The following is a 24,420-nucleotide window of genomic DNA, read 5'->3' on the forward strand; positions in this document are numbered from 1 at the left end:
AAATCATTTTAATTTAGAGGAGAGAATATATCTCAAACTTTGACTTTGACCTAAGAAATTATAAAACAAAATGTGCTCAGTCATAGAATCTTCAAATATGAGCGGTGAATGAGTCTGTACGAGACATTTTGGAACATTCTGTGGTTTTTATGCTTTATTTAACATCACTGCTCACATATAGAATACATGGATGCTTACGTTTTAATGTTACCACCTGGGAATAATCAAATTTTTTAATGTGGTCTTGTAAATGAGGTTTACTTGCATTGCCAGGTTATTGATTTGAATGTAAATGGGTAAATTGGGTTATTTTAGTGAATTGATTTTTGGCATTTATCAGCGTATTGGTGTGCATGCACTGTAAATGTGCTGATTTTTGTGAAAATGTGCTAAATTAAATATGTTGCCAAGGAAACATCTACCTGCTCACATATAGATGAGGTTTTATTGAAAATAGAAAAGAGATGAAAGGGGAAACATTTAACTAATATGGGTTTATGAGTGTACAGAATAAATAAAAACCCGTATGGCTTTCTTTCTTCTTTGGAACACAAAATAAGATATTGTTAAGAACTAAACAGTCTCGGTTGCAGTATTTTATGAAAAAAAAATACAATGAAAGTCAACAGGAACTGAAACTGTTTGGTTATCTTTAAAACATCTTCTATTTTACAGAAGAAAGAATCTCATACTGGTTTGGAGTGAGTAAATATTGAGTAAATCATGACAGAATTTTCATTTGTGGGTGGACTGTCCCTTTAACATATGGGGTCCTATCATACACCCGGCGCAAGGCGCGGCGCAAGTGTTTTTGCTAGTTTCAGCCCGACGCAGTTCCCATTTTCCCATCCTGCGCCGCGTTGTTTAAATAGCAAATGCATTTGCGCCCATTTGTGCGCCCATGGGCGTGCTGGTCTGAAAACAAGGTGTTCAGGCGCATTGCTGGCGCATTGCTATTTTGAGGCAACTGAAATAGACTGTGCCATTGACCAACAAAAGCCTGGTCTAAAGTCTGGCACAATATGTTTTCTTTGTTATTTAATGACATTGGTAATATGTGCCTATAGGCGGGTGCACAATGCGCATAAACTTTGCTTATTACACACACAGGGACGCGCAGTAGCACACAAACATTTTTAAAAATGAAAAATTACATTCCACCATGTAAATAGCAAACCCGCCATGGCACGAGCGAAACTTGCTTTTAAAGGGAATGGGAGATGACACTCTGATTGGTTTTTTGCATGTTACGCCCAAAAAACACCCATTACTCATTAAGAGAATAGGGACAACCCGTTTAGACCATGCACCCGGGCGTGCCAATCGTTTTCCCGTCGTTAAACTAGCAAAAGTGGATTCGGACACGCCCTAAGTGCACCTGCGCCGTGCGCTTTAGACCATGCGCTTAGATTGTTAAAATAGGGCCCTTTAAGTAAAAAAAAAAAAAAAAAAAATGTTGAAGCCCAATCAAAGCCATTGTTCAAATGCATGTTGTTTTGTTTACAGTTATACGGTATCTGATGCTTGAATCTGATATATTGTGAGAATGGCTGGGGATCACTTTTAGCCATGTTTCATTGCATTAATTCAAAAACCGTAATGAGCAGGCGAGCTTGTCTCCTTTTTTAATAACTGGCTCATAGACTGATCCCAGGTCAGCTGTGCTTTATCTTGTCCTGCGGCAGAAAGATTACACCTGTCCATAGAGATACGGTGCACAGCAAAATGTGCAAAATATGAATTTATTCATATTTCTCCAGAGAGAAAACTCTGAACACACTTTCACTCACGGTTACAGGCGTGAGCCATTTCAATTTCATTGTGCAATATTTTCATGTCATTTGCATATTTCTTCATTCTCAGTGGAAGAAGAATAGATCTCTTTTCATGCATGGCAGATCGAAGACAATGTATAAAGTGAAAATTCTGACCGGCCCTGAATACAAAAGCTTGGCCTTTTGACATGAAGCTAGCGCAGGTCGAAGAGGTGATAGAGAAATGGAAACATAGTGAAATGCCTTCCAGCAAAATCAAAACATTCTGTCCTAATAAAGCAATTAAACTCCATTAGTATTCTGCTCAAGTATATTTTCTGGTACACCTGAAATGATCTTCATGCAGAAAGTGAAGGGACAGTCCACCAACCCTTTCTGACTTATTGAATGAGTTATTTATTTATTTATTTTTACAACCATTGATGTCATATCGCATGTTTAGTGATGTATTTATATTAAAATAATGTATTTAATACATTTTGTACCATGCTGGAAAGTGCTTAAAACTTAATGATTTTAAATGTAGTAGTTCACCAAAAAAAACATTGCTCATATTTTGAGCAATGGTTTAAAAGTTAAAACTATGGGTCCCACTATATATTAAGTGACCCTACTACCTGTGTACTCGCATAGTAACTAGATGTGTACGTAGTATGTAACCACAATGTAAGTACACATTGGTACATAGTATCTAGAGCTATACTATTTCTGTAACTACACACATGTAACAGCCCTCCGAATGGTTTGTGTATGTACATATGTGTAACAGGACATACTGTATATAACTACATTTTGTATCAACAACATGTATAAGAGTAATTGGACAATTTGATCCAGGGGGTGGAGATGGGTAGGTTTAGGGATATGTAAAGTGGGAGGAGTTGGATCTCAAGTTGGTGGAGTTGGTGCACCACTGTAATACCAGTGTGACATGGTAACTCCTCAGGAACTGTCCACTTAATATAAAGTGTAACATTCTGGAAACCAACCACAATTTATATGTAAAGCCTAACTTACTGGCCGCTGCTGTGTAACATCAGAGTAATTACAAGGTAAATCTAATATAAAGTGTAACACTTTCTTTACCAAAAAGTGCTGTTAGTCCTGTTACACATTTGTACTTTCATTACCAACAAGTGTTGTTACCAATGTCGTTACACATTTGTACTTACACATACCATTCAGTGGGTTGTTACATATGTGTAGTTACACAAACATTACAGCTGTAGATACTACGCACCAATGTGTACTTACACTGTGGTTACATACTATGTACACATCTAGTTACTATGTAAGTACACAGGTATTAGTCAACAGGAACTGAAACTGTTTGGTTATCTTTAAAACATCTTCTATTTTACAGAAGAAAGAATCTCATACTGGTTTGGAGTGAGTAAATATTGAGTAAATCATGACAGAATTTTCATTTGTGGGTGGACTGTCCCTTTAACATATGGGGTCCTATCATACACCCGGCGCAAGGCGCGGCGCAAGTGTTTTTGCTAGTTTCAGCCCGACGCAGTTCCCATTTTCCCATCCTGCGCCGCGTTGTTTAAATAGCAAATGCATTTGCGCCCATTTGTGCGCCCATGGGCGTGCTGGTCTGAAAACAAGGTGTTCAGGCGCATTGCTGGCGCATTGCTATTTTGAGGCAACTGAAATAGACTGTGCCATTGACCAACAAAAGCCTGGTCTAAAGTCTGGCACAATATGTTTTCTTTGTTATTTAATGACATTGGTAATATGTGCCTATAGGCGGGTGCACAATGCGCATAAACTTTGCTTATTACACACACAGGGACGCGCAGTAGCACACAAACATTTTTAAAAATGAAAAATTACATTCCACCATGTAAATAGCAAACCCGCCATGGCACGAGCGAAACTTGCTTTTAAAGGGAATGGGAGATGACACTCTGATTGGTTTTTTGCATGTTACGCCCAAAAAACACCCATTACTCATTAAGAGAATAGGGACAACCCGTTTAGACCATGCACCCGGGCGTGCCAATCGTTTTCCCGTCGTTAAACTAGCAAAAGTGGATTCGGACACGCCCTAAGTGCACCTGCGCCGTGCGCTTTAGACCATGCGCTTAGATTGTTAAAATAGGGCCCTTTAAGTAAAAAAAAAAAAAAGAAATGTTGAAGTCCAATCAAAGCCATTGTTCAAATGCATGTTGTTTTGTTTACAGTTATACGGTATCTGATGCTTGAATCTGATATATTGTGAGAATGGCTGGGGATCACTTTTAGCCATGTTTCATTGCATTAATTCAAAAACCGTAATGAGCAGGCGAGCTTGTCTCCTTTTTTAATAACTGGCTCATAGACTGATCCCAGGTCAGCTGTGCTTTATCTTGTCCTGCGGCAGAAAGATTACACCTGTCCATAGAGATACGGTGCACAGCAAAATGTGCAAAATATGAATTTATTCATATTTCTCCAGAGAGAAAACTCTGAACACACTTTCACTCACGGTTACAGGCGTGAGCCATTTCAATTTCATTGTGCAATATTTTCATGTCATTTGCATATTTCTTCATTCTCAGTGGAAGAAGAATAGATCTCTTTTCATGCATGGCAGATCGAAGACAATGTATAAAGTGAAAATTCTGACCGGCCCTGAATACAAAAGCTTGGCCTTTTGACATGAAGCTAGCGCAGGTCGAAGAGGTGATAGAGAAATGGAAACATAGTGAAATGCCTTCCAGCAAAATCAAAACATTCTGTCCTAATAAAGCAATTAAACTCCATTAGTATTCTGCTCAAGTATATTTTCTGGTACACCTGAAATGATCTTCATGCAGAAAGTGAAGGGACAGTCCACCAACCCTTTCTGACTTATTGAATGAGTTATTTATTTATTTATTTTTACAACCATTGATGTCATATCGCATGTTTAGTGATGTATTTATATTAAAATAATGTATTTAATACATTTTGTACCATGCTGGAAAGTGCTTAAAACTTAATGATTTTAAATGTAGTAGTTCACCAAAAAAAACATTGCTCATATTTTGAGCAATGGTTTAAAAGTTAAAACTATGGGTCCCACTATATATTAAGTGACCCTACTACCTGTGTACTCGCATAGTAACTAGATGTGTACGTAGTATGTAACCACAATGTAAGTACACATTGGTACATAGTATCTAGAGCTATACTATTTCTGTAACTACACACATGTAACAGCCCTCCGAATGGTTTGTGTATGTACATATGTGTAACAGGACATACTGTATATAACTACATTTTGTATCAACAACATGTATAAGAGTAATTGGACAATTTGATCCAGGGGGTGGAGATGGGTAGGTTTAGGGATATGTAAAGTGGGAGGAGTTGGATCTCAAGTTGGTGGAGTTGGTGCACCACTGTAATACCAGTGTGACATGGTAACTCCTCAGGAACTGTCCACTTAATATAAAGTGTAACATTCTGGAAACCAACCACAATTTATATGTAAAGCCTAACTTACTGGCCGCTGCTGTGTAACATCAGAGTAATTACAAGGTAAATCTAATATAAAGTGTAACACTTTCTTTACCAAAAAGTGCTGTTAGTCCTGTTACACATTTGTACTTTCATTACCAACAAGTGTTGTTACCAATGTCGTTACACATTTGTACTTACACATACCATTCAGTGGGTTGTTACATATGTGTAGTTACACAAACATTACAGCTGTAGATACTACGCACCAATGTGTACTTACACTGTGGTTACATACTATGTACACATCTAGTTACTATGTAAGTACACAGGTATTATGGCCACTTAATATAAAGTGGGACCAAACTATGGTGCTTTTGTTTCTTAAAAACATGCAGCTTTTTACTTCACAAGACATAAATTGATGGACTTAAATGGACTGGATTATTGAAAGTCAGGTGAACTATTCCTTTAATACAAGATAAATACCAAGCCTTAAAATACATGGTACAAAATATTACATATTTGAATAAAATGGTCCAAAAACACCATAGTGAAATACAAATATATACATAAATAAATACATTTATTTTATGCTAAGTATACTACAAATATATTTACATATTGGTGTACTTATGTAAAACTACCCTGCAATTGTACTTTTGGTATACAAAACTGGTATACCTAAAGTCTGCTAAATTGGAACAACAAATTGTTGTACTCCATGCACTTTAATTACGAAAGTGCTGAGATCCACCTAAAGATATACTGAAATATATCTGATTGTGCTAAAGTGGAACTATTGCAAGCATACTTTAGATACACTTTAACTACCTTGCATTTAAAGACCGATATTATTCAAAGATCATACAATCATCATCAATAGTGACATTAAAACACATTTTAGGCTTAATCTTAAGAAATGTGCATTGTGCACAAGCAGTACTCAATAAAAAATTATAGTTTTTTTTAATCAGAAAGTCTTTTGAACTATACTTAGTATGAAATAAATGTATTTTAAATATATAACTTTTTGCTAGTGCATATTTGGATGCTTAAGACAGACTTTAAAATGTGTCCATCACTGCATTATCAAACTGCAAACAAATGATGCTCAAACTTCACTTTTCCAAGCCAATTTTGTGTTAGAAGTGTAAGAATTAAGCACGTGCCTAAAGCTGTTCTGAGGTTAACATTTAGCACGGTGAATCAGTTGTGTAGAGCCATTCATTATGGAAAACTTTTTTGACATCCCCTGTAGCATGCAGATCAAAGTGGTACTTTGACAAATTTCAGCATTTGAAAGTTTGCTTGCTTGCTTGCTTGATTTGTCTTCGAAATAAATGGTAAATCAAAACTGCCTATACCAAACAGGTCAAAGTGAGGGTTGCCAGTCAGTTTCTGAGCTGGTATCAAGTCTCTATAAGAGGATTAGAATTTGCAACAGATAATAAAAGGACAGGATTGAATCTGAACACACAGGTCTGGTTTTAGTAATAATAAAGGTTAGTTTGGGTCAGTCTTAGCACTGGCTATGAAAAAGCTTTCAGGAGATGGTCCTAAGATCATGTCTATATTATGTGGAGTTCGTATCATTTTCAGTAATACTTTGAATCCATTGGACACCAATTAGCAAAGTTAAGTATGATTGTTCATATGCATATGCTAAAGGCATTTTCAAAATCTTAACTGTAATCCACAGTGAATCTAACCCCTAACATTCATTATAAACAATCCATCCAGCTTTCTTTCACTAACTGTAATTACTATCAGATATTTCTGGCATGGATGAATGTATGATTGAACATTTTACAGTAATCCCTCATGTTTTCCAGCATAAGGCTGTTATAAAATCTTGCTCAGTTCTGGATGTTTGCCAGCTGACAGGATTCACAAAGTCTGATGCAGATAGGAATCACATCTTTAATTATTCAGAATGGCACACTAGAGCAGTGCTTTTGCTTCAGGATGGAGATTTTACAGACGTCATGTGGAGACCCAAGACAGCACCAAAATTGTGTAAACAAACATGCCCTTAAATTCGAACATCAACTTTTATTAGTATTACCGTGAGCTATATTCAGTGCACAAAAAGCATTTGCTTTGTTAAAGCATCATACAGTAGGTTCTGATTTGAATTTAATGATCTTTAATCTTGTTGTCGTGCAGGTCATCAAGCAGGAAGGTCTCAGCAGGACGGCATCAGAGTGCACTCTGTTCGATCTGTTCAAATATAACGACGTCAACGATGACGAACACCTAACCAGAGAGGAGTTCTACGCTGCTTTTGGTGAGTGTCTGGTTTTGATGAAGTGATGCTTAAAACATGGAAGTGAACAAAGCTGGGAGAACTTTTCTGCTGCATAATTAGCACTATCAGGGCTGGATGTGCCTTTAGTAACTATGACATGTACAGTATTTTCAGTGTCATTTGTTAATAGCACAATGGATAATTGCAGCATTTTAATGAAGAATCTCTGAGCACAATTTTAGTCTCGGTAACAGGCGTAAGCATTTTTTATTTCATTGTGCAATATTTATTATGTCATTTGAATATTTGTTCGTTCTCAGTGGAAGCAGAATAGTTTATTTTTCATTAGAAATTGGACTTTTGAGAAAGTTAATGATTCTAGTTCTGCGTCTGATTGGACATGATGAAAGTAATGACTTGCAGTTCAGTGAGTAAGTTGAGAGCCACTGATTTACTCAATGAATTAAAGGAATGGTTCACCCAAATACAGTATGAAATTTTGCTGTTAATTTACCCTCAGGCCATCTAAGATCTTTTTTCTTTAGTAGAACACTAAAGGTGACTTTTAGCTGAATCTATGATCCTTGTTGATTCATAAAATGCAAGTCAATTGACTCCAATTACTTTAAGAGTCAAAAAAGTAGGTACAGGAAATGTAAAATTAATACCTGCATCTCCTGATGATATTGGGGTCTTATGAAGCAACAACCGAGGACTACTATGTTTCTTGTGTTTGTACTATTTTGCAGCACCCTGTCTTTTTCTCTCATTATATTTAATTAGTCAGTAGTGGCATAGTGCCACTAGTGGTTCGAGATTTGGCCGGTTAGCGTAGTCTAGTTATCTAGATGCTGTAACTTCACCCTCTGGATGCAAAAACATCTTTCTGCATTGATGTCCATTCCAAAGTAGCCATGTATTCTTACAATGTGTTTTTCATTATTTGCTGTATTTTTTTTAAACAACAAATAAATTACACATTTCATTATATTATAATAGATGTTTTACCAGTATTGAGTTATTTTGAAGGTCTCTTAAAAAACATAAAACAGACTTTCACATTTTTCGTCTGCACTGCAGGTGGAAGAATGCAGGCATTAAATAACTGTGAACAGAACCAAAGATCATGAAATTCAGGTTCCAGTAAAAAATTACTATCTCTTATCCAAAACTGGTTCTTGGATCCCAGCCCTGCTCTTCATGGCAAGTTCAGACTATTGGCATGTCTTGTAATGAAGTTACATTTTTCCATTAGTCTATTCTACGGGGTCAGCGGCCTCTGAAATGGACTGTGACTCTGACAACACACTGTTAGAAAGTCAGATCTCGCGGTCACCGTAAAGGTGAATGGATCCTAATTAAGCTCTAATTGAAGTCTACACTCATATTTTTCAGTAAGCCACTGAACAGTGACGGCCTGAGTAAGATTTTCCTCTTTCGTGCACTCATTAACGGATTTGCTGAAGAGAAATTGAGGCACACTAATTAACTGCATGACTCAAGATGCAAGTAACATTTGTTATAGAGAATTTGTGTCAGCCTGGAAACTAAGTTATATTGCTAAAGTAGATGAATGCTCAGACTCAATGGATTGACTATAGGGATCAAAAGGGATAGAAGGGATAAAAGATGTTTTATGTTGAAGAGGTGGACATGGCTGACCTCACTGAGCTGAGACAGTCCACTGGTTAGCTTTATTTTTTAATGTTAATGTTTTTAAAGTTTTTATGCTCCCGAAGGCTGCATTCATTAAATATTGTGAAACAGTATTATGATTTAAAATAGCTGTTTAATAACTATTTTGATATATTTTCATGTAATTTACTTCAGTCTTTAGTGTCACATGATCCTACAGAAATCAGAAATATGCTAATTTGAACATTTATTATTATGCATGTTAAAAACCGTCCTGCTGGTTAATATTTTTGTCGAAAGTGAGTTTTTTTTTCAGAACTATTCAGTTAGTATTTGAAATAGAAACCTTCTATGACAGTTTAAAAGTCTGTCCTGTAACTTTTAATTCACTTAAGGCATCGTATCTGATTACTGACCCCAAACATTGAACAATATTGTATATTTTATATAAAAACACACATTTAACAAATAAATAAATGAAAATATAGAAATCCATCAATAATCAAGGACTTTTTTTCTTATTTAGGGCTTTTGCTCCTATATTCTATTTCTAGGCTCTTTGTAGAAACGCTTCATGGAATTTATATCCCAATAAAGAATAAATTAGTGTTCCCAATATAGATAAAAGCCTTGAGTTCTTGGTAATAAAATACAAACTCCCTATGGAAGGCTAAAACATCCCTTATGTCACAAGAAAGGACACTTATTGAAAGATTCTGAGTAAAAATAAGGCTTGCAGGCTAAATGTGGAAAAAAGCAGTGTGTTCCAACCTTTTACACTAACGTTCAACACGTCTGCTCCATCTCATTTTCCTTTTTAGTCTCATCTTCCTCTGACATTTCAATTTGACTCAATTTGCACTGACATTCAGCAAGGGCCGACACTTTTAACATGTGGTTCTAGAAGGGGTAAAAAAAAAAGACAATAATGCACTTGCAATAGAAGCCTTTTTGCAAGAATCCCACTATTACACACTGGGTTTTTGAGCATAAAGCAGCTTTTCAGACAGGAAGTAGGTTTTGGGATGAAAATGGCAACCTCAGTCTGCCCCCGTACCCATTCACTGATCTCAGCGGGAGTTTGGGTGAGATGGGAACAGGCCAAAAGGCAAAGAAAAAAAATGTATTGCTACTTTCACTTTTCTTTTAAACTTAAAGATAGAAAGATAACAAGACATTTTGTCGGACGCCTTCAGAGAGCATCTTCACACTGTCTCTATTCAGCTCCTGACACTTTGAACAAATGTTTTCTTTAAAAGTTTGAAGAATACTACTTTATAAACAGTGCATGTTTGTTGTACCAACAGCACTAGGGTTCATGCTGTGAGCTGCTGCTTTAGATACCTGCCACAGAGTGTGTGAATATGTGCAATTTACCCACAGATATAAGCTTCTCAGATTCACCTGATCCTGACTTGTTTTTCCATGGCATGGGCGCTTGTCAGTACGTTTTCTCAGTCCACTTCTACACTCATTGATCCTGTTCAGGGGCGTTCACACTGACAGCTGTAGGATATCAGACCGAATCAGACAATCTAAGATTTGGTCAAAACATGGTTGAAACCTGAGGAGCCCAAATTCCACAGAGGCCCAAGACAACAGGATGTTCATAAATCAGATCCTGGCCCCAAGCCTGAACCAACTAGCAGCTTTGAGTAGCTCACAGCATTTAAACAAAAGAACACTTATTGACAATTCCAAGGAGATTGTCAATTTTAGGGCAAGTAATCAAGATTAAATGGTCAAAGAGATGACCACATGACCCTCACGTGATAGTAAACGCAGTCACGAGCCCCGTAAATTGACTTCCCCCACCTCCAAATGCCCTTACTTATTAATGGTGGAGTTCCCTTTCAAATCTTAAATGATTTCCTTTGAGCTAAATTATTGACCTGTTTCCCTTACACAGCGATTTGCAGCATCGAAGCAAGTCCAAAAAATGTTGAGGTGAGAAAAGTGTACCGTTATGCAAATGAGCATTGATGCAATGTGGCAACTTTTGATTGGAGTAAAGGCAGTGATCTGTCTTCTGTGACATACAATAGTCAAGTGTAGACAAGATGGAGAGGTTAATGTTACTGTGAGCAATCTCACCATTCTGTGTAATTTGTCTCAGCCCACATACAGCGATATAATACAAAATAATGCAAATGAACTATATCAGAGATTGCCGGTATTCTGAGCGAGTTTGATTCATGCATTGACTCATTAATCTTGTTCATTATATTATGCATTGCAATTCATGCACAGACACTTTCCCTGCAGCCAAAAAAACTGATTAATTGCAATAATAATGTATTTTACAGTCAAATTAAAAATAAATAAATAATAATAATAAAAACTGTGGCCAATTATACAGCCCATCAATAATGTATTACAAAAAGGAGTCAATAATACAGTAACCTGCTGCCGACCTCCAAGTCAGAAATCAAGCAGCTATGTTCCTTCATCATTCATTGTGACCTTTGATCTGGCTCTGTCTGTGTTGCAAGAAATTGTGATGAGAGATTTGTAGCTGATAACCTGTAAATAACATTAATTATTTTTTGTGGTTTCAACAATAGTTTGTTGAATGAATCATTTATCATTTTAATTCACTTTAATAACTGACACTCTTGCATAATCTTGATCTGGGTGGTCTGGTTTGGGAGGCAAGTACACTATGGTTTTGTTTTCTTTGCTCTGATGGAGTTAGTACGCTTTGGTATGATAAGGAAGGTTGAATCTGGCCTGATGGGGTTTACTGATGTGTGAGTGAACAGAGCTTGTCAGCGCTGACTTGTGTTGTTCAAACTCTCCAGGTCTGGGAGTACATCAGTCACATGGGTATAGATCTCAGTCCTGATGAAGGTTGACAGGCCATGAAAGCATGAAACAGTCCAGTTTTGGTTTGGAGAGTCTCTGGTTTTTCCAGAGTAAGATGGAGGGCAAGAGAATCTAAAACCGGTATCTTATGCAATGTGTAGGTAAATTATACAGCCTTAAAACTTGCTAATTTCACTACTTCTAACTACATTATTGAAAGATGCTGTCTGGGTTCTTCATGCCTTCTTGATTCCATATTGCAACAATTAGCACATGGTCTATGAGAGGTTTTTGAGACATGCTAAATGTGTTTACTCAGTTTCCGGCACTTGCCTTTGGCTCTAGAGAGCATTTTCATTTCTCCTAAAGAGTTTGAGTAGTTCACACATTTAAGGCTAAATGTGTGGCTCGTTTATTCTGCTAAAGCATTTCACAAAACTGGGGCTTTCTAATGATGCCTAAAATGGAAATTTTAGTAAAAAAATTTGTATGTATTGTTTGGGAGCGTTTTGCAAGCAAACAGTGGGTTAAAAGGTCATTTTTCTGCTTTTGACCCTTGTTTACTCATGCTCCTACTTGTGATTGGTGCATCTATATGGTTCTTTGTCATGATTGGTTAGTTCAATTGGCATATCTGTATGCTTCATGCTCCAAACTATTTACATCCCCCAGTGAAGTCAGAAGGCAATTACTTAATGCCACACTGGCCCACAATGCCGTTCCTTTCATCTGTCAAGGCTGATATGCCTCTGGAGAGAACGTCTACCCACCTGCTCTGTCTGCTAAATAGACAAATGCACACACACACACACACACACACACACACACACACACGGAGAGAAATACAGGAGCCGCTCAATATCATTGGCAGTGGAGAATTGTGTGATAAGAAACAGGGCCTCACTTGAAACAAAATTGACTTCAGTGAAAGGCAATACAGACTTTTAAAGATCCCATATAGGAAGTGAAGAAAAAACGAAGGTGGAAACTTGATGGAAAAAACAAATTCACAGCACTGTAATATGGTGTGAAATGCACTTTCATTTATCAAATTTATCTAATTTAACCAGATATTTATACCACATTTTTCTGCACAGTCTCTCTGCACAGAGCCACAATTAGCCCAATTAGAAGTGTGTGTAGTGTGATGGCATGCTAATATGAGTGGGCCTCCAGCGTCCCTACTGACAAGTGCCATGGAGATGGTGTTTTTCACAGGTGGTGTGAAGCCAGCCTTTCTTCAGCTTCTATTACTGCCTGTCTCTCACATTGATTGGGTCACAGTAAAGGTTTTATTCCATCTGACTTCAATGCGCAACACTTTTAAAAGATTCTGCAGCTATCACATAGACCTTACAGGCTCATAAATGTACTAGTGGATAGGGGTGGAGAGCAGAGCACAACTTTTGATGTGAGAGCAGTTGGTAATTATGATTGAAGACCTTTGATGGCATCGCTGCTTGTTGGAAAGGCTCTGTTGTTGGTTCTATATAAGCTTATATATTGTATTTTGTTTATTGTATATAATGTAATCTATCCTTACATTTCAAAAATCTAGATATTTCTCTGGTTTTCTCTTTAGCCGTATTCACACAGTCAGTGTTTGGGTTTACTTTGTTTTTACTAACAGGTACGACTCCCACTTGTCTTGTTGTTTCTAGGGTTGTGTGCCATTCAAAAACTGTTGATAATGTTTTTTTTGTTTACATTCTAGTTCATTTGCTGAATATTCATTTAATGTAAATTAAGGTTGCAAACAGGATGCAGATATAAGGAAGACAGATTTGAATGAATTGAAATGGAATGAAACACTTCTGTTCAAAAGTAGATAAGATTTTATATTTAAAATGGAAATCTTTTGTGGCATTATAAATGTATTTGCTGTCACTATTGATCAGTTTAATATGGAAGCCCGTTTCCGCCACTGAATAAAAAAATATAATTCTGTAAGTCATAATAATGAGAAACTTTCTCAAAATTATGACTTAGTATCTCGAAATAATGACTTATTTTCTCATAATAATGACTTAGTTTCTCGTAATAATGAGAAACTTTCTCGTAATAATGACTTAGTTTCTCGAAATAATGACTTATTTTCTCATAATAATGACTTAGTTTCTCGTAATAATGAGAAACTTTCTCGTAATAATGACTTAGTTTCTCGAAATAATGACTTATTTTCTCATAATAATGACTTAGTATCTCGTAATAATGAGAAACTTTCTCGAAATAATGACTTAACCTAATCCAAAAAAAAAAAGACTTACTCGACGCCTGCGGAACGCAAGAGTGACAGCACGCTAGCGCCATCAATACATCCTTGCTGAATAAAAATAGTAATTTCTTTAAAAATTTTACTGACCTCAAACCTTTGATTGGTAGTATATATAGAGTCCTGAATGTTTAGCACAGTCACTTCATTTAAAGAATGCAGTTATCACTCATTTGTTACCAAACTGGTTGTGAGCAGAACTGTATTTAACAGGACTAACAATTGATTCTGTTGCTGAGTGACCATAGGCTTTCTCATACCGGTTTTGATTTAGTTCTCCTGCTGTAGAAGCATCGCTGCTCTGTAATGGAAAAGAGTGTGAACTAAATCAAAACTGCAGTCGTGCACTTCAGGTTTAATTCCACGCTGCTGCTGTGAGAGATGGTCGAACCCTGAGGGAGAGTCTACTCATCCGCTACACGTGCTGGAAAAGAGGGGGGAAAACCTCCACTTACTGTACTGTCATTAATCGCAAACAGTGGCTCAGGATTAAATGTCTGGACAACACCTTCCATAATATTTTTACATCATTCGCAGTCTTGTGGTATTATTAGTGCACCATATTTGTTTAGGCTGCATCCGGGTGTGTTTATACCATAAAATAGACTCTTTCTCTATGTCTGTTTCCCTTACTGACATACTCATAAACAAATACTCATCTTCTCGCTTGCATTCCTTGTTCTGAAAAATCCATTCGCCTTTCAATCCTACAGGGAATTGTAAAACGCAGTGGCTTGCCCTGGAGCAAATTCCAAATCTATTAAGACACGAAAGATTGTAATTGAATGGCTAGGCAGGATATTACTGAACGACAGAGATTGCGTCAGAGTATTACTCACACATACACATGGCCTGATTTGATGAGAAGCTGTACTTCAATTCAAGCTTTATTTATTGCAAACATTAAAGTTTTTTTTTTTTTTTTGCCAAGTACAATAGGGTAAAAAGATGAAGATAGAGTTTAGACTTACTTAAGAACAGTTCACCCATATTAGAAGGCACATCAAAAACACTGTAAAACCATAATATTATTACAATTTAAAAGAAGTCTGTTCTATTTGAATATTATAAAAATGGGATTTATTATTGTGATGGCAAGGCAAAATTTTCAGCATCCATTACTCCAGTCTTTAGCGCTGCTGATTTGGTGCTTAAGAAACATTTTCTTATTATTATCAATTTTGTATACTTTTATGGCACTTCTTGTTTTTTATAGCGTTTTACAGTGTTAATAATCTCCACTTTGCTTGCATGAAAAAACAGAAGCTCTGTAAATAGAAATAAGAAATGAATATGTAAATAAAGAAAAAAATGGAAACAAGGATGTGAGAAAAATATCAAGAGTAAAGTGTTGCCTTTGTGTATTAGCTATGCAATTACTTCATGAGAAATTGCATTTGATAGTCATGCTGTTTATTCCCCATTACTGGCATTTACTGACAATGTGGCATGATCTGACAGCACTCATAAAATGATTGGTTGACAGGTATCAGGTGATTAGGAAAGGAATAAATAGATGTGCCTCCATACGGCACAGGAAATTTACAGTCTAACAGTGTCTTCTTGGTTTCCCCCAATTCATTCTAGGTTTTCCAGTTGGTATTTCTGTATTCCTCTCAGTATTCTTTCATTTTTCCATACAATTTGGTAAGTCAGCAAGAGTTTGTTCTCTTTGTCCACACCACTTTATGAAACTGCTTAAGCTTGTCTTTTTCTCATGTATTAGTGGTGCTGGAATGGGAAGCTTTTGCTGAAAGTTGTTGCATTTTAATCGGGAAAAACAAATGCAGCTCTCAGACACATGCTGTCTCATTTTTCCATGGCTCACTGTTTGTTTTACTGAATTCACAAACTAAATGTAAATACAGAAGTCCTCACTCCTAATTTACATTCTTGTTGTAGAGCTGTGATTTTTGTTTTTTTAATTAAAAAAAAATATATATATATATATATATATTATATTTTTACAGATTGGAACCAAGAACACTTTGTACTGTAAGCAACAACAAAGTGTTAGTCTTCACAATCAAATGATGATTCTTGCATTAATCCACCGGTTTACAAAGTCCCCGTATAGACATGATATGGTTGCTCAAAAATCTGTATAAAGATGTAATGCTGCATAAAAAGCCAGACTAAATTGTGCCTGTTCTGACCCACCTCAACCTAGTTTCAAAGTATACAGCTGTGATTTTTATGTAAATGCATCTATGCCACCACTGAACAGCATTAAACAGTCTGTATAAAAACAACAAATGTCAAAGGTGGCACAAAGGTGATTTTTGTTGCATTTAGGTGTTTTTAAATTCTGCTCAGAGGTGGCATGAATGCATTTACACAGATACAAACACAGCTGTTTCCTTTCATTCTAGGGGCTGAGGTGGGTCACAGCTGGTTTAATTTAGTCTGGCTTTTATGTGGCATTACATCTTTACACAGAATTTTGAGCAGGCACAGATAAGCTATAACTCGGCTATGTAAAGATGCCATAAATGCCACTTCACAAGCACTTCTGTTACCTTTGCAGTATAAATTAGGCAACAGACAATTTAAGGTGGATCTGTGCCTGCTCAATATTCAGTGTAAAGATGCAATACCGCATAAAAGGCCAAACTAAATTATGCCCACACTGACACGCCTCATCTCCTATATCAATCTCCTCAATATCAAAGTATATAGTTGCAATTACTGTGTAAATGCATATATGCCACCATTGCAGTGTAAATTAGGCAACTGACAAGTTGGGGCTGCTCTGTGCCTGCTGTAAAGATGCAAAGCTGCATAAAAGCCACACTAAATTACGCCTGCACTGACCCACCTCATCTCCTAGTATCAACATATACAGTATAGTTGCAATTGCTGTGTTGTAAATGCATGTATGCCACCTCTGAGCAGCATTAAACAGTCTGTGTAAATGCATCTTTAAATGCTGCTTCAGAAGCACTTATGTGTCACCCTTGCAGTGTAAATTTGGCTTTGGAAGACTTTAGAGATTTGGAAATGAGCAAACTGTAATACAGACCTGATCTCTGGATAAATACATGAAAAATTACGCTCATGCATTTGTGCTATTGTGCATACTCTCAGATCCTCTCTCTCATAACTGTTCCACAGAAGTATTCCCTAACGCAGAGTGTACAATGCGGAATGAATCTGACATTAAATGAGGATTGCTAAAGGTGCACCAGTGCTATACTGCTGTTATCCACTACATGAGCTGAGAGTAACACAATGAATAAGAGACATTACTGACTAATTTGGTAAATTAGCTTTAAATGAGAGCACAGCGATGAAATGCAAAATTGCTGTTTGCGAGGCGAGAGGCATGTTTGTCTTGTGTGCAAGCTAGTTATAATTCCCCGGATCTTTAATTGCATAATCATTTGAGATACCCCAACCCATGTACTCATTTATTTTGCTGCAGCTTGATTATGTTTTCCACTTGTGTGCATCTCTATGCATGAATGTAATTAAAATACCTGGAAAAATTAGGTATTTTAGATGTCATTAACATGATCATGGGAAGGAGATCAAGTCAATCAAGATTTAGTGCAATTTTACTGGGGAAGCTACTTTAAAACTACAAGGCTACAATCATGTCATTACATAAACTAGGTAAATTAGTTTGCTGTAAGACAATGACTACAAGACAAAAAAAAAAAGATGTCTACGATGTTGATGTTTTATAGAGAGAAAGAGAGTTCTTAAATGTTTGTTTTTATCTGCAGTATTTTTCTGCTTTATTGAGGGTTTTTCATTTTTAATATTTCTGTATTTAAAGGGATAGTTCACCCAAAAATGAAATTTTGATGTTTATCTGCTTACCCCCAGGGCATCCAAGATGTAGGTGACTTTGTTTCTTCAGTAGAACACAAACAACGATTTTTAACTCAAACCGTTGCAGTCTGTCAGTCATATAATGGAAGTGAACGGGAATCACGGCTTTGAGAGTCAAAAAAGCATACACTAACAAAACCAAATTAAACCCTGTGGCTCGTGACGATACATTGATGTGTAAAGACACGAAATGATCGGTCTGTGCAAGAAACTGAACAGTATTTATATGGTTTTTTACCTCTGATTCACGCAATGCCTGAACTGTCCTGAGCGCGTCCTGAACGCGTTCGCATCTTCTTCTTCAGCCGGCACGTGACCGCCACCTATCTCTCAAATGGACCATTGACACTCCTAACTGAGATTGTAGATAGAGTGTCAAGGGTCCATTTGAGAGATAGGTGGCGGTAATGCACTTATAAGTCTGCGATCTGCCATAAAGCAAGAAGAAGAAGAAGACGCGTCATGTGCCGGCTGAAGAAGACGCAAACACGCTCAAGATTGCGCCTGACATTGCAGTGAATCAGAGGTAAAAAACGATATAAATACTGTTCAGTTTCTTGCACAGACCGATCGTTTCTTGTCTTTACACATCAATGTATCGTCACGAGCCGCAGGGTTTAATTTGGTTTTGTTTGTGTATGTTTTTTTGACTCTCAAAGCCGTGATTCCTATTCACTTACATTATATGACTGACAGACTGCAACGGTTTGAGTTAAAAATCTTTGTTTGTGTTCTACTGAAGAAACAAAGTCACCTACATCTTGGATGCCCTGGGGGTAAGCAGATAAACATAAAATTTTGGGGTGAACTATCCCTTTAATAACAAACAAAGAATCACTCAGATTGTGTTTTTTTTTTTTTTTTAGATGCTACTGGAAAATTTAGTTAAGTTAGTAGATAGACAGTTACTGAGTGTTGAAGTTTTTCCTTTTTGCAACCTCATTTTGACATTTTTCTGATCTCTCTCATTTAAAGGCTGGTCGCTGATTTATGAGCAGGTGGCCTCAGTTAACCCAAAAGGTCAGGGTACAGCTCCACTGAAAAGCAAATGAAGAGACTTTACCGTAATTAGATCACCAGAAATGTTTGGCACCTGGCTCTGTTATTCCTTTTATACTTTATAAAAACTGAGAAATTATATGTGAGGATCTTTTAACAGCTATCCTATTTATGACTGAATGACACTGTTGAGTCTTGGCTGAGGAGATAATTATATTCAAATTAGATGTTAAGTTGAATAGTTTTTAGTTGAAAAGAAGCTGTCATAATGAACTGTCGTGTATGGTTGGCGTTTCTTCTGAAAGGCTCGTAGGAGCAGCCGTTATTTTCTACTGTCATTAAAATCTTAATTTCAAAACTAAGTGAAACTATCAGGAGACGCATGCTTAAAGCAGCTCAAAGCCTATCACCATCATTATAAAGAGTGTTATGAAGCTATGAGTCAGATTGTAAAGCCATCTCAGCGCTTACCTTGGGCAGTACAGCGGCTTGAGCTGTATTGGATGCTTGTCAGATTCATGGAAGCATCACAGCTGATTGATGGGGCTCATAAATAGATTTGGGGGTCAGGGGTTTGTTTGCTATCCTTGTCCCGCTCCAGGTGTTTGTTTGTATATGAGAAAGGAGGTTGGTGGCATTTCAGAGCCAGAAAACTCAAAAGCTTGTTGGGTGCATGATCTTTTTTTAAATCTAGTGAGCTGCCTATGTAGGGAGGATTTTAAGGCATTACATGCATGCTTCCCAACATAATTATATTTATTAATAGTGTTTATTCATATTTTAAATTTAGAATTGAATTTATATATGTATAAATACATATGTATAAATTAAGTGTGTGTGTGTGTTTGTATTTTATTTATTTTTGTATAGCTTTAGTATTTTTTAATTTTAGTAATTTCATCACTTAAACTTATTTCAGTTTGTTGCAAAGGCAACATTTATTTATTTATTTATTTGTATTTATTTATTTACACTTTTTTCGTCTAATATATGTTATTTTATTTAAGATTTATTTGAGTGTTGAGAGTGTACTGTATAAAATCAAAAGCAAAACTTGATAACGTCAGCAAATGCCAACTTTAATTAGTGGTTTAAATGAACAGCTCTAATATTACTATATAATATATATATATATATGTTTTTTTTTAAATACATGTTCTATCCTTTAATAGTCACAATTAAATCATCATTTAAAAACATGCAAAAGCCTCTTTTAAAAATGGGTATATGACCCATTTTCACATGTGGCTATTTGGGCAATTAGCCTTTAATCGAGATCTTAGCAAAACATGGCTTTTGAGAATATTTAAAAACTTAATTTGCCGTATTTAGCCCAGACTAAATGTGGCTTTAAATGTGAAAAAACGTGACCTTTGATATGCTGTTCTATTTTTTTTTTCATCCAAATAACAAGAGATCCGACTCAAGAGGCTGTCTCTGTCTGTCTGTCTGTCTGTCTGTCTGTCTGTCTGTCTGTCTGTCTGTCTGTCTGTCTGTCTGTCTGTCTGTGTGTGCACATACAGTTTGTACAGTATAAAAACCATTACGCCTATGGAATGTCCCCATAAAACATGGAAACACAACACAAAGTGTGTGTGTGTGTGTGTGTGTGTGTCTAGAGCAAGTACAGTTCATTGCTTTAACGAAGTGCTAGGTGTCACAGGAAGTGATATTCACACCAGTAATGTGGCATCTGAGAACAATTTGATGTTCTTACAGGTAGTCAAAGTAGCTGGTGCGCTGTTGAAATATCAAATAATTTTTTGTGAACAAAAATAGCTGATATTAACCCACTCTTTATCGGTTGTTTCTCAGAGGTCTATCAGCTCAGCCTTCCTGAAGACCAGAAACTGAGCGTCACCACGGTAACAGTGGGTCAGAGTGTCGTGCTCACATGTGCCATCACAGGAGACCAGCTGCCGCCAATCATCTGGAGACGCAACAACCATGCCCTCAACATGCTGGAGCTGGAGGACATTAACGTGAGTGACGCACCCCTTTCACCTTATTTCGTCTCCATCACACTCTGCTTTTACCCGGTCGAGTGTGTGTATGTACAAGCCATCTGGAAAGCATTTCAATCAGCTACCTTTTTAAAGATGCTGAAAGCAAGTGGTGGCACTTTCAAACCAATAAATTGACACACAAGTGCAAATGCATGTTCAACAGCAGCCTTGTTTTGAAATGATTTGACATGGTGTGGGATCATTCGATGTTCAATCTAATTCACTTCATCTCTCTTAATGTTCCTTCAACTCGATTTAGCTAACATTCAAGAAAGAGATGGAAGCCAGGTGGGATTTCACAAAAAAAAAAACATAAATAACACAATAAGAGCAAGGTCTCAGTTGTGCCACGCTCCAGCTGTAATATATATTTATTTCAGTAACCTTAACTAAGCCTTGCTGATGGAATATGGCCCCATGATACCAAATTGAGACATGAGTGATGTTTTAAATGTTCACGCTGTAATGCAACATCACTCAACACGGCTACAACTCAATAGAAAGCACATTAGTGTAAATGAGGATTGAGAGAGAAGATACTCAAGAGAAACTAAATGGGTTTGGCAGTCTTTTATGATGCTTGATTGAACCAATATGAAATGAAGTCATTTAAGACGAAAAGAACGGTTAAGAAAAGAATTAAACAGAAGTACTTAAATGAAAGCAGCATAGAGAATATGGTATGTCTCTCTGGGGATATGCTGCAGGGAAGAAATTGAGTCTGTCTAATGTAAATGAATACAATTTCATTAAAGTGTTCAATATGTTTATGGATATAAGTTTGTGAGCTTGCTGTCTGCCAAAGAGGACATTTGTATTCCCAAAACTCTACTGTTTATCTTAATATATTATCATGAACATTTCCATTGTCCTTTCATTTTATTATTTTTTTTATTTAATTTTTTATTTGCAGAATATAATGTCGAGTAAATCTGTTAATTCTTCTTTGTTACAGTGTACATTTATTTCTATTGAGAGTGTGTATATTTGACCAGCCAAATGCTTGGCTCACTGGGGTATTTGTCAATTGAGTCAACACTAGCCTCTGTGTCATCCTTAATATTTTAAAAGTTTATGAGGCCTTTAAAAGGATAGTTAACCCAAAAATGAAAATTACCCCATGCTTTACTCACCCTCAAGCCATCCTAGGTGTATATGACATTCTTCTTTCAGACGAATACAATCTGAGTTATATTAAATAATGTCCAGGCTAATCCATGCTTTATAATGGGAGTGGATGGTAGCCCAAAATTTGAAGTCCAAAAAATTGCACCCATCCATTATAAAAGAAGTCTACATGGCTTCGGGGGGTTAATAAAGGCCTTCTGAAGTGACGTGATGCGTTTGTGTAAGAAAAATATCCATATTTACAACTTTATAAACCTTAATCTCTAGCTTCCGCTAACTGTCGTACGCACGTTCACAAGAGAGTGGCGTCCAGCGGATGTATTCGCATTGTATCCGTCTGAAAGAAGAATGTCATATACACCTAGGATGGCTTGAGGGTGAGTAAATCATGGGGTAATTTTCATTTTTGGGTGAACTATTCCTTTAAATGAGGAAGGAGCCTGTGGCTGCCAAGATCCATCTCTAGAACCTTCAACCTGCACTCCCTACCACAATATAAGCCAGACGGGACATGCACACAAGATGGTACAGTAGCATCTACATGAATAATCTAAAAACTCAGAGGAAAGCTTGTTTAAATGTCAGCAGCTCTAAAAGCCACAGACAATCCTTTAGGACAGCAGAGCTGGCTGAACTAAACCAGAAGATGCAGAAAAGCATTCACGTACCTTTGAGGTATCCTGTATTCCCAGAGCACTTAATGTCATCATGTCATGTCAAGCCATGTTGCATGAACTTTATTTAATTTAATTTTATATCATATTATTAAATTTTATTTTCCAAGTATAGATGGGGGTAATATTAAATTCGCTGAATTTTATTTTTATTACAAATATTTTCTTTCTTTCTTTCTTTTTAAGTCTGCTGTCAGGGAGAACCTCATTAATCCAAGTATAGTTAGAGGTAATTTCATTAAGTTTAGTGAATCCCGTCTTCATCAAAGGAAGCATCTTCCGCACATTAATGTGCTGAAAATGAGGGATCTTGCTGAGCGTTGCGTCATGGGACGCAACTGAGACCACCACATGGCCATTATTATGAACCGCTCACTGAATACATAAAACAAAAGAAGAGGATTTAGAGACTAAAGTAGAAACTGTGGGTAAAGCATTATTAAGGATCAGCAGGAAGAATTGTTTGAGCTAGCAAATAGTCTCACACCGTAATCATCTAGATTGTATATTTTCCTTTCAACATTAATCAAAAAGATAAATTATAAAATAGAAAAACCAGCAGTTACCTTTGCATGTTGACATTTTCACTTTTGCACCTAAAATCATTCTTGAAACTGAAATGTTGTTGTTTGGTTTGATTTCTTTTCTGCAGATCCCCTCTCAGGTAGGTTCATGTTTTTGGGTCTGCGTGCCTTTAAGCTGCTACAGTCAGAAAACCCTGAAGCTAATCACTTCTAACACCACAATTAACCCTCGGTGACTCACAAATCTGAAGACCAGGTTAAGGTGCCTGCACTATTGAGCTGGTTCAGAGTCAAGGGAAATGAAGGAGCTGGTGGTTTGCACTCTTCAGCGCTTCTTCAAGACATCCTATTTCTCTGTTCATTTACCATGAGGGTTACGATGCCATATCCTGGCCTTATATTTTGCAGTGGTTTGCCATATATCATATCCTCTATATAATACACTGTAGTGTAAACCAGCTTTGGGGAAATATGTTAGATATGAAACTGATAGATTTAAACTAAATACAATTGTATTAGGTATACAAATATATAGCTGTAAAATCACGTAAAACATCACACGCAGGCAATCAAATTAGTCTTTTTTGTGAATCAGTTCAAATCTGAATTAACCGATTGCTATAGATGAATCACACTTCCCAACAGAACTTGAGAGTGAGAGTTGTTTTGGAGAGTGCGTGTGATTATTGCCTCAGTTTGTTTGCCTCAAGTCCCATGCATAAAATAATGTCACGTTAAAACCAGTAATGTACCATCATTCTACATTGGCACTCATTAAAACTGAGTTATTGTTATGCTACTTATAAGTGTAAGTTAGTAGCATCACTATTTACAGTTTATCTCTCCCACATTCACTATGGCTTTGTGTGCATACATGTGAGTGTCCAAGTTTTTACTGTCGTACTGCATCATTCTGCAGCCTATCAAAATTAACATATTTTATCAGAACCATTTGAATCGTCCTTGAAGGAATACTTGTGCGTTCCTGGGCATCAGGATGTCAGGAAAGGCCAGTTGACCTTGTAAAAACAATGGCGTTTGAATACATTAGCTTCATGGGGTTTTGTTTGGACATTGATGGT

The 24,420-nt window shown here is 36.7% G+C and overlaps 1 protein-coding gene across 2 annotated transcripts in view; it reads left to right on the forward strand.

Moving 5' to 3' along the window:
* The window catches only part of fstl5 (follistatin-like 5), a 150,656-nt gene that overhangs the window by 73,102 nt on the left and 53,134 nt on the right, over positions 1-24,420 (forward strand). For both annotated transcript variants that reach the window (XM_016232277.1, XM_016232278.1), the window contains exons 6-7: positions 7,377-7,497; positions 20,822-20,988. In XM_016232277.1, the coding sequence (XP_016087763.1) occupies positions 7,377-7,497; positions 20,822-20,988 (288 nt within the window). The remainder of the gene's footprint in view (positions 1-7,376; positions 7,498-20,821; positions 20,989-24,420) is intronic.

This window comes from Sinocyclocheilus grahami, unplaced genomic scaffold (genome assembly GCF_001515645.1).
Source record: "Sinocyclocheilus grahami isolate Dianchi unplaced genomic scaffold, SAMN03320097.WGS_v1.1 scaffold409.1, whole genome shotgun sequence".
Taxonomy (NCBI): Eukaryota; Metazoa; Chordata; class Actinopteri; order Cypriniformes; family Cyprinidae; genus Sinocyclocheilus; species Sinocyclocheilus grahami.